The 11,022-nt window shown below is 37.5% G+C and overlaps 1 protein-coding gene across 1 annotated transcript; it reads right to left on the bottom strand.

Annotated features, from left to right (window-relative positions):
- Positions 1-448: 448 nt before the first annotated feature.
- Positions 449-10,808, bottom strand: LOC110456263 (zinc metalloproteinase nas-15-like). Its single transcript, XM_021506880.1, has 8 exons — positions 10,534-10,808; positions 9,185-9,254; positions 8,067-8,175; positions 7,376-7,587; positions 5,956-6,088; positions 2,830-2,914; positions 1,831-2,034; positions 449-778 (listed from the first exon to the last, which is right to left on the bottom strand). The coding sequence occupies exons 1-8, from the start codon at positions 10,672-10,674 to the stop codon at positions 590-592; spliced, it is 1,143 nt and encodes a 380-aa protein (XP_021362555.1). The 5' UTR covers positions 10,675-10,808; the 3' UTR covers positions 449-589.
- Positions 10,809-11,022: the final 214 nt, after the last annotated feature.

Raw genomic sequence — 11,022 nt, forward strand, 5'->3', positions numbered from 1 at the left:
AAGTAACGTCATCAAATGATAAAAATGCGAGCTAATTTAAAATGTCATTATCCAGATTTTTGTCACAACTAGCGTTCTACACTTCTAGCACTGCCAAACCACATACTCATTTACAGCCGAGTAGACTGGAACACGGGTAGTAAAGTATCATGCTCAAAGATACAACAAAGTGCTGTGACTCGAACCCGCTACCGCTCGGTCATGAGCCCGGCGTCCTACCACTTGACTATCGTGCCCCCTTACCTAAGGGAAAAACAAGAGCATGCTACATTTGATTAACTTTCAGCATGGCTTGACTATATGTCTGGGATTAACACGACACGACTCTATACTAAAACAATGCATCGATCGTAGAATCGGGTATTACTCACTAAAAACCTAAGCGTTGCTATGTGATTTAAAATTTGATAAGATTTGACACAAAATCAAAGATCAGTAACTTTTCTTCTGAATTTTTAATTTCTGAATAACACAAACAAAACCATTACACACATAACTCACAGACAACTGATCACGTCATCACGTCAATTTCAATATCAATATGAAAGTACTTTCCTCACAAATCGATACCGAATTGGCTTATAATAAATCAAAGTCTATAAGGATATTTAGAACACGTTGGTTTGGATGGGCGTGGCATGGTACAGTTATACATTAGATTGATGACTGCAGCATCTTTCTCGCTGATTCTGCGGGCACGGCCGATTCGGTTTAGGTACTGCTTTCTGTGGGTGTCAGGACGTGGAACTATGGTAAAATCACCATTTTTACTGAATGCCTGAAAGTAAAAATAGTAATATATAGACACATATAGAGGTCGGGATCAGGACCGCGGGAAGATAGAAAAACATGTGAAAACTGGCATGATTGAGATGACACGAAAACAGGAAATAAAATCATTCATATAAAAATGCATTGTTGATCCGCAATATGGTGCATTTCCACGATTGCATGCCACAAGCCATTTCACCGATACAACAGGAAACATAATAGCGACTATGAATTATGTAATAAGATGCTGAAATAATGCCTATTGTTTCTCGAAGTAGAAATAACTAAAACGTTCTTTGGGGTCTGTAAAGTGATGCTTTCCTTAAAAAACACTAATGCTACATTTGTTTTTAAATGTGATTTCTTCTTTTTAAATTCCGCACAAAACACTAAACAGCATATTCAGATGAGCCCATGTAATAGTTTGTATTACTACCTGTCTCTCTCTATTTAAGTGTATATGAAATATTTTTGACTGTTTTAATAAAAAAAAAAATCCCTGGAAAAGACTGAAAACCCGTAAAATAATGTCTAGAGTTGACTGTTGCACCCTTACTGTTGCATGCGCGACAATCATGCGCAGACAATTTCCCTGTCGGCGGCACCACTCAAGCGTCTTTTTTGATACAGATTTGTTTGTTGTCGTCTGGTGAAAATGGCGAATAACGGCAGATTAGAGAATGTTTCCATACAGTCATTTATCCTACCTCGCATACTTAATTAGAGAGTCGGGTAATAAATCATTTGTTTCATTGGTACTGGGGGAACAGTCAAATCCTTGACCCCCGGTAGCAGGGAACACCTAGGGAACTGTTGCCCTCGGCCTTTAATCCCTGCTACCATGCACGGGTCAATGATTTGACTGTTCCCCCAGTATCAATGAAACAATTGCATACTAGATACAGGGATATTATATATTCGTTTTGCATTTATATTAATCCATAAGGAAACATTTCTATAAAGTAACTGGAAATCTACAATGTGAAATGCGAACATCGCTATGGGTCCCCGATTACATCACCTTTTACCGAGACCTATCTTCCAAAAATATCAACTTACCCTACTGCCATAATGCATGATGCTGAGATAATCGTAGCCCACACCTCTGGTATTGATAGCTCTGGAGCTTATACGTCTAAAGTTGATGAGACTGGTGTTCGCTGCATTTTGCGGGAGAATTTCTACATACTTGTCGCGATCCGGCCGAGAATGTTCATGGAACAGTCCGATAACGTGTAGTATTTCATGTGAGAACACGGTGGACTGAAAGTACACGACAACCAAAACATAATGTATCACTATTTCTGATTAGTTGTTTTAGTCACTTTAAAAAATTAAGATATGTTTGTATTTAATAATATAGTCACACTTTTGATTTTAAGTTTATATTTCCAATTTCTTCTTTTATTGACAATTGTTCCATTACTCATAAAGCTGTTGTGGGTTTTAAATAATCCTGTCAGCGGTTTTAACATTACACATGCTATTTTTTACAGAAAAAAAATCAAACAAATGTCTAGTGAAGGTAATATGATATTCAAACATCGGTTCCTCAACGAGTGACGACTGATCTGAAAGGCTTGTCCAGATCAGGGTTGGTTACCCCTAGCCAACATTATAGTCCTTCACAACATCATATAACTAGCCGATTTACTTTAGGATAGTCGTCATTAACGCGGAAGAAGGTTTTAAAGATAGATGGTAGATGTCAGATAGCCTCGTAGTTTCAGAGTTACTGTCACTCACGTTCTGTGAAACCCTGGGGTATGTCATGACACAAATGAAGGCTCAGTGTGTTATCTACCCCCTGGATGACTCCACCATTACTATTCTGATCCTTTGATGTACATCAAAAGAATTAGCGCGGTAGCGTAACGGTTACATTGACTAGCTACGACATGTTTCAGAGAACAACCTAACCCCTGCAAATGTATAACGGATGATGCCCATCGCGCACTTCCATTACCGGCACTTCTTATCAGGAGAGCTGATTATCCTTCATGGATTGTAAAACATACAAAACTTTAGTCGAATACCTCCGCTACACATCATACTTACCGTCCGGCACCGCTTTCCGAGGATCATGTCCTGAGATAGTGTTGAATGTTGTTCCCGGACAGACATCCCGACATACGATCTACACCTACACAAACAAGGGATCTCATTTTAGATTGAAACATTTAAAGTAGATATATCTTACCAATTTACATCGCGTCCAAATACTTCAATTTTTACATATATTTATTCTATCATTATTAGGTGTGTTTTTTTTTTATTAGAAACGGATCTTACAGAGTAGCTCTGATTCAACTCCTGGCCTTGTTGTAAGGGTATCTCTGTGGGAATTAAAGTACATGGCGTAGATTGTATAGTTCTGGTAGTAAGATATATGACGATTTTATCCTTGTAATGAGGACATTACAGTATATGACGTATTATTATACCTCTACTTAGTTTACACTCTACAAAAGTAACCACATAAACAAGCTATTTCCCCTCTAAATGCATGACAGGGAAATAGTTCGTCTGGAGGGGTGCGATAGTTTTGAAACTATTTCACTAGGAAAATGCGGGAAATTGAGTGACGTCGTAGGCGGGGGCTGACCGAATATTGACCAATCAGCGCAATCGAATGACGTCGGCAATTTCCGGCCAGCGAAGCCAGTACTTTCTGGACCGACCTTCACCTCGCATTGTTGTTGACAGATGACAACAGAAATGGCGACCCCCAGGTTTTCAGTGTTGGACGAGAGCGAGTTGTCGGACATATTGGAGGCAGAGGACAGTTGGTTAATTTTCAAGCAAAAACTGTGATTTATTGTACATGTGATATCCTTTATTTCATGTTATTGCGAAAACTGTTTTTTTCTGATGTTGATTCTCAAGAAAATTGTAGTTTTGTTAATAAAGTGTCCCAACTGTTGAAAATCTGTTGTCTAATAATATTTAGAATATTGTAAGGGAGTGTTTGTATCGGTATAATAAAACAGTTGAAGTATAGGTATTTCGGGATATAACAAAATTATGATCCCACTCGTCCAGGACTATTTCCCTCGACTTCGCCTCGGGAAATAGTCCTGGCCTCGGGGGATCATAAACTTGCTATATCCCTCATACCCATACTTTAACTGTTTACTGTATCCCTGTAATGAGGACATTACAGTATATGACGTACTGGATCTCCGTAATGAGGACATTACAGTATGTGACATACTTTATCCCTGTAATGAGGACATTTCAGTATATGACGTACTGTATCCCTGTAATGAGGACATTACAGTATGTGACATACTTTATCCCTGTTATAAGGACATTACAGTATATGACGTACTTTATCCCTGTTATGAGGATATTCTAGTATATGACGTACTGTATCCCTGTAATGATGACATTTCAGTATATGACGTACTTTATCCATGTAATGAGGACATTACAGTATATGACGTACTTTATCTCTGTAATGAGGACATTACAGTATATGACGTCCTTTATCTCTGTAATGAGGACATTACAGTATATGACGTAATTTATCTCTGTAATGAGGACATTCAAATATATGACGTATTGTATCTCTGTAATGAGGACATTACAGTATGTGACGTACTGTATCTCTGTTATGAGGACATTACAGTATATTACGTACTGTATCCCTGTAATGAGGACATTACAGTATGTGACGTACTGTATCTCTGTTATGAGGACATTACAGTATATGACGTACTGTATCCCTGTAATGATGACATTACAGTATATGACGTACTTTATCCCTGTTATGTGGATATTCTAGCATATGACCTACTGTATCCCTGTAATGATGACATTTCAGTATATGACGTACTTTATCCAGGTAATGAGGACATTACAGTATATGACGTACTTTATCCCTGTTATGAGGATATTCTAGTATATGACGTACTGTATCCCTGTAATGATGACATTACAGTATATGACGTACTTTATCCCTGTTATGAGGATATTCTAGTATATGACGTACTGTATCCCTGTAATGATGACATTTCAGTATATGACGTACTTTATCCAGGTAATGAGGACATTACAGTATATGACGTAATTTATCTCTGTAATGAGGACATTCAAATATATGACGTACTGTATCTCTGAAATGAGGACATTACAGTATATGACGTACTGTATCCCTGTAATGATGACATTACAGTATATGACGTACTTTATCCCTGTTATGAGGATATTCTAGTATATGACGTACTGTATCCCTGTAATGATGACATTTCAGTATATGACGTACTTTATCCATGTAATGAGGACATTACAGTATATGACGTTCTTTATCTCTGTAATGAGGACATTACAGTATGTGACGTACTGTATCTCTGTTATGAGGACATTACAGTATATGACGCACTGTATCCCTGTAATGAGGACATTACAGTATGTGACATACTTTATCCCTGTTATAAGGACATTACAGTATATGACGTACTTTATCCCTGTTATGAGGATATTCTAGTATATGACGTACTGTATCCCTGTAATGATGACATTTCAGTATATGACGTACTTTATCCAGGTAATGAGGACATTACAGTATATGACGTACTGTATCCCTCTAATGATGACATTTCAGGATATGACGTACTTTATCCCTGTAATGAGGACATTACAGTATATGACGTAATTTATCTCTGTAATGAGGACATTCAAATATATGACGTACTGTATCTCTGTAATGAGGACATTACAGTATATGACGTACTGTATCTCTGTTATGAGGACATTACAGTATATGACGTACTGTATCCCTGTAATGAGGACATTACAGTATGTGACGTAATTTATCTCTGTAATGAGGACATTCAAATATATGACGTATTGTATCTCTGTAATGAGGACATTACAGTATGTGACGTACTGTATCTCTGTTATGAGGACATTACAGTATATGACGTACTGTATCCCTGTAATGAGGACATTACAGTGTATGACGGCACTAGATGGTAATAGTTTTCCTGACATATTTTATCCCAGTTGTTTTATTCTAGTCATATCCTAATATTATGGTGCCATGAATGCCAGTTAACTTGTTCGCCCTTTACTAAGTATCAGATAATACGGCATACATAACATATATAACATATATAACATGTTTTAGCATGAAAAGCACAATGCCCTTTAAGGAAGGTATATATATCGATCTACGCTTACCCTCTTCCTTCTAATACGCGTACATGTGGGACCTTGCGTCTTGCAGCCGATCTACTTATCCTTCTGAAACAGATGCAAGTTTTTTCCGAGATCTGATTTAACCCTATCGCCATCCGTCGTTTTTCCCGGCTTCCTAGAAAATATTATACATATGATAATGCACGTGATTTTCGTTCTGTTTTATTCAGTTTTATTACAGTACATACTTACTAATAAATATGAGGGTTTTGTATATGCGATACGACACAATTGCTCTAACCCATATCAGCCCTCGCCGTATAACACCCCAAAAGCTGTATCAGCCCGCAAAAATCTGTATCACACCCCTTTTGGACATTTTTCGTTTTTCAATATTTCAAAAGAAAAATAGATCATAAGATAGTAGCTTTTAATAGTAAGTATGTAATAAACAGAATAAAACACGCCTTTTTTCCATATCACACCCAGTATCAACCCTCGACCAATATCGAGTTGAAACTGGGTGTGATATGGAAAAAGGCGTGTATTATTCTCTTTTTATCATATGTTTACTCAGAATATGAGTTTTTTTTGGCATATTTGATAACTTCTGACCACTCCTGATACCACTCCCGGTCACGTCACCCGTGTGATAAGTTTCATGCGATAACAATTCTCGTAATGCACCCCCTGTTCAGAACACCTCTACTTCTGTATTGGATATGGGAAGCGCCCGAAGCGTTCCGAGTAAAATCCGGATTTGCGCTGTCAGTTGTGTTTTTGCTTAGACAGTGTGTTGAGACGACGTCAACAAACAAAATGTCAACAAACCAGGGAGAGGAAATACTTAATTCTCTAGCGTCTAGAATACTTGAATTGGATGACCTCATTGATAAGAAAAATGTGGAGAAGAGTGCAAGGTTAGGTTGTGACGAGGACACGGAGAACTTCGTCAAAAGTATGAAAAACACAAACGGAGTCGGACGTCCGACTGATCAGATCTTTTCTTGTCTCTGTTGAAGAGTTACGAAACCTGGAAGCAATCTCCCCAGTGGTTTTGGGTAATTAATTGGCCCGATTCTTTCTGAATGTGCGCAAGGCAGACGGCAGCGGGTAATAATCTGTTTCAGTTGACATTGTTGATTAAATTATTTAATTGTTTTTCCTGTTGACTTTATTTTGTTACTTGAACATATGATAAAAGGTTTATAATATGACCATTTCGATATCATATTTCTTATCAGCCCTCGGTCCCGATATCAGCCCTCAGGGTCTTTGACACCTCGGGCTGATATCGGGACCGAGGGCTGATAAGGGATATGATATCAAAATGGTCATATAATAACCTCTAAATCAATGCAAGTGCTTTTCGTTCTGTTTAATTCAGTTTTATATAAGCTATATCAACGGTAAACAATAGTGCCCAACACAAACTTGTAAGAGGAATGACCGTTACACTTACTGAAGCCTCTCCCTGATATCCTTAAGGGGATCACACCGTCTGGCCAGTAGCGTGTCTCGGTACGTCTGGCAGCTCGTTCCCGGCGGATGTGACCATTGTGGTGATGCAAGTGCACTTCCGGCCAGTGGAAGTGAAAATGTTTCTGTATCGCTTCATCCAGCGCTTGTGCCACCCGAACTAAACTCATGGAATGTACTATCGCTTCAGCCGCCCTATTAAGTCGTTAGAATGTAAACATATAACACACAGACATCAGAAACTCACACAAACAGACAGTTATCTAATTATGAAGCAATAACCAACGTGGTCGGGCATGCGACCATTTATCTTTTCATGTCCGATCGGGGAATCGAACCCCAGGCGCCTGGGTTAAAAGCGATTGCGTCATCCACCTACAAACAATCACTTATGGAGGATACCGTGATATCACGGTAATAACAGGAAATCACAAGAAGTATTTTGAGTTTGCTTAATTTATATGACATACTATTAACTATCTCTCTATTTTCTATTTCTTTAACGCACCCTATATATTTGTGTAAAGGTAAATAAATTTATATTTTGAAATGAATGAGAAAAAATGATTTTTTTCACACCTGAATGTATCCGTTTTCAACAATTTACATTCTTATTCTTAAATATTAATGGATGAACAGCATTAACATGAACAATTAAAAAATATCGTAGTTACGCGTCCTGCTGCATTTCGGTAAACTGAGGTACTCTCATCAGCATATCTCCCTCATAAGCAATCGCGCCCTGGTCCGGAAGGAAAGTGGCAGAAGCAAACGTCCCCGGCCCTGAAAAAACAATTAAGGTATAAAATATCTAAACAACGTCATCATATCAAAGACAGAAATACAACATTGTCATCACACAAAGACAACACTGTCAACACACAAAGACGACACTGTCATCACACAAAGACAATATTGTCAACACACAAAGACAACATTGTCACCACACAAAGACATCATTGTCAACACACAAACACAACATTGTCAACACACAAAGACATCATTGTCAACACACAAAGACATCATTGTCATCACACAAAGACAACATTGTCATCACACAAAGACAACATTGTCATCACACAAATACAACACTGTCAACACACAAAGACAACATTGTCAACACACAAAGACAACATTGTCAACACACAAAGACAACATTATTGTCAACACACAAAGACAACATTGTCAACACACAAAGACATCATTGTCAACACACAAAGACAACATTGTCAACACACAAAGACATTATTGTCAACACACAAAGACAACATTGTCGACACACAAAGACAACACTGTCAACACACAAAGACAACATTGTCGACACACAAAGACAACACTGTCAACACACAAAGACAACACTGTCAACACACAAAGACAACATTGTCACCACACAAAGACAACATTGTCAACACACAAAGACATTATTGTCAACACACAAAGACAACATTGTCAACACACAAAGACAACATTGGCAACACACAGACATCATTGTCAACACACAAAGACAGCATTGTCACCACACAAAGACATCATTGTCAACACACAGACATCATTGTCACCACACAACGACAACACTGTCAACACACAAAGACAGCATTGTCACCACACAACGACAACATTCAACTGTTACATTGTACAACACAATTATACTACAACAAAATAGAATGCACCGTCATTAGACAGAATAATATGCAAACGATATCAACACACAGAGATTACAGATACATCACCGTCTACACACAAAACTCTTTTTGTTGACACGTTTATATTAAGGCTACAAATATGTACCAACCTGAGGCATCTTCTATCACTTCGTCTATCGACTGGTGAGACTGTCTCCCTGCTCGCCTTCTATCTAGGATCTAAAGTTGACAGAGAAACCCAATATAGAAACCATGAAATCACAAGGTCAACATAAAATTGCTACATACATATATATATGATATATAATATACATAAAACAATACTTGTCATTGTTATGTTATTCCGTTAAACACCATTAAAACCATGATATAATTATCACTTTGTGTTTAACTTAGCTAGAATACACCGTTATAAGACCCACAACAATACTTAGATAATCAATACAATAAGTTATGAAGTAAGTACATGTAGCAAAGATGTGGAAAAAGCTTACATATTTACTAACGTCGCTTTATTTGCACATGAACAGAAAATCTGCGGCGTCGAAAACAGTGAACAGAAAATACCGTACAAATTCATAAAAAAACAACATCCAAGGCATCAAAAAAATTACTATTCAAACTCAACATCGATGCATTTAGGACAAAATATGAGCAAATGAAAGATGTACATGGAAACCCTTTAACAAGTACACGAAAGAATGAGACAATGTTTTCTGAAACGGTAAGCATGTCTGCTTCATCGACAAAACCCGCCAAATAATATAAGTCAGACCATGTAATGTCACGTGATCACGGCTATATCGAGGAAAATAATCGTTATATGTGAAGAGTTATATTAACTTAAGTAGCCATATTAATTCTAATCAGATTGTTAATATAAGTTTTCTCTGGGTTAGAAGGGGTCTATAAAACAAAAGGGGTCTATGAGCCATCTGCTCAGTGGTTTGTCCTGTGGTGTTGTTGTCACTACCAGAGATAACGAATTTGTCACCATGACAATGTTTTATTACCTGGTTTTTCTGCAAAGTTATAATAAGTCGCTTTGTGAGTTTGAGTTATACGTGACAGCTACCAAAAAAGCCCCTACCGGACACCTTTTCGGCAATATTTCGGACAGTACACAACCATCTTTGTAATTAGCACCATAGCGGCTCCGTAATTGCCTGTTTCGTTGAATTTGCTGTCAATTAAGTAGGCTATTTCATCCTGTGAATGTGTATCGGACGCCATCTTTGTTGTTATGAAGATATTCTAGTTTTAGTTATATCCCTTTGCACGTGCTTTTATAGACAGCGGCAAGATATCCAATCAGAAAAGAGTGTTACAAATTAGAAGGGTGACAAATCCTGCTATTTCACTGGTAAAAAAAAGCAAAAATAGTAAACTTGTCTATACCGTTACATCTGCTTCTCTATAGCGAACGTATGTATGGAGGAAACCTGTCCATAGCGAAACTCTTACATCAACACTATTTGATGTCTATCGTGACACCTACCTCTTGGAACAGTTCTATAAGCGTTGAAGTAGTCTGCAACAAGTCTCTGTGTTGTATAGTCGTGACAGTATAACAGTCTGTACGAATCAGGAACATATCCGCACACAATAATATGCAGAGTAATACGCAAACATTTGTCATCTTATTATGTTTAACACCTGTATAATTACTTTCTCCTTCAGGTTGATACTAAATATAAATCACTTATTGAATGTCATCTTCAAGGAAGGACTACACGTTTGGTGATGTTCATACTACATTATTTGTTGAAGTCAAACAAGGATATTACTGATAGATATGTTAATTACTTACCGTACCTGTTTTACATAAATGCCATCCACGTCTCACACGTTGATTAGTTCCAGGCGCGAGGTTAGAATACAATATTACATTGATGTATATATATATATTAGTGTAATGTTATATCACGCTTTTACTAAATACTTATATCCTTTAGACGAGGTCGAACTTAGGAATTTCCTACGTGTT

The sequence above is a fragment of the Mizuhopecten yessoensis genome, unplaced genomic scaffold (genome assembly GCF_002113885.1).
Source record: "Mizuhopecten yessoensis strain PY_sf001 unplaced genomic scaffold, ASM211388v2 scaffold8593, whole genome shotgun sequence".
Taxonomy (NCBI): Eukaryota; Metazoa; Mollusca; class Bivalvia; order Pectinida; family Pectinidae; genus Mizuhopecten; species Mizuhopecten yessoensis.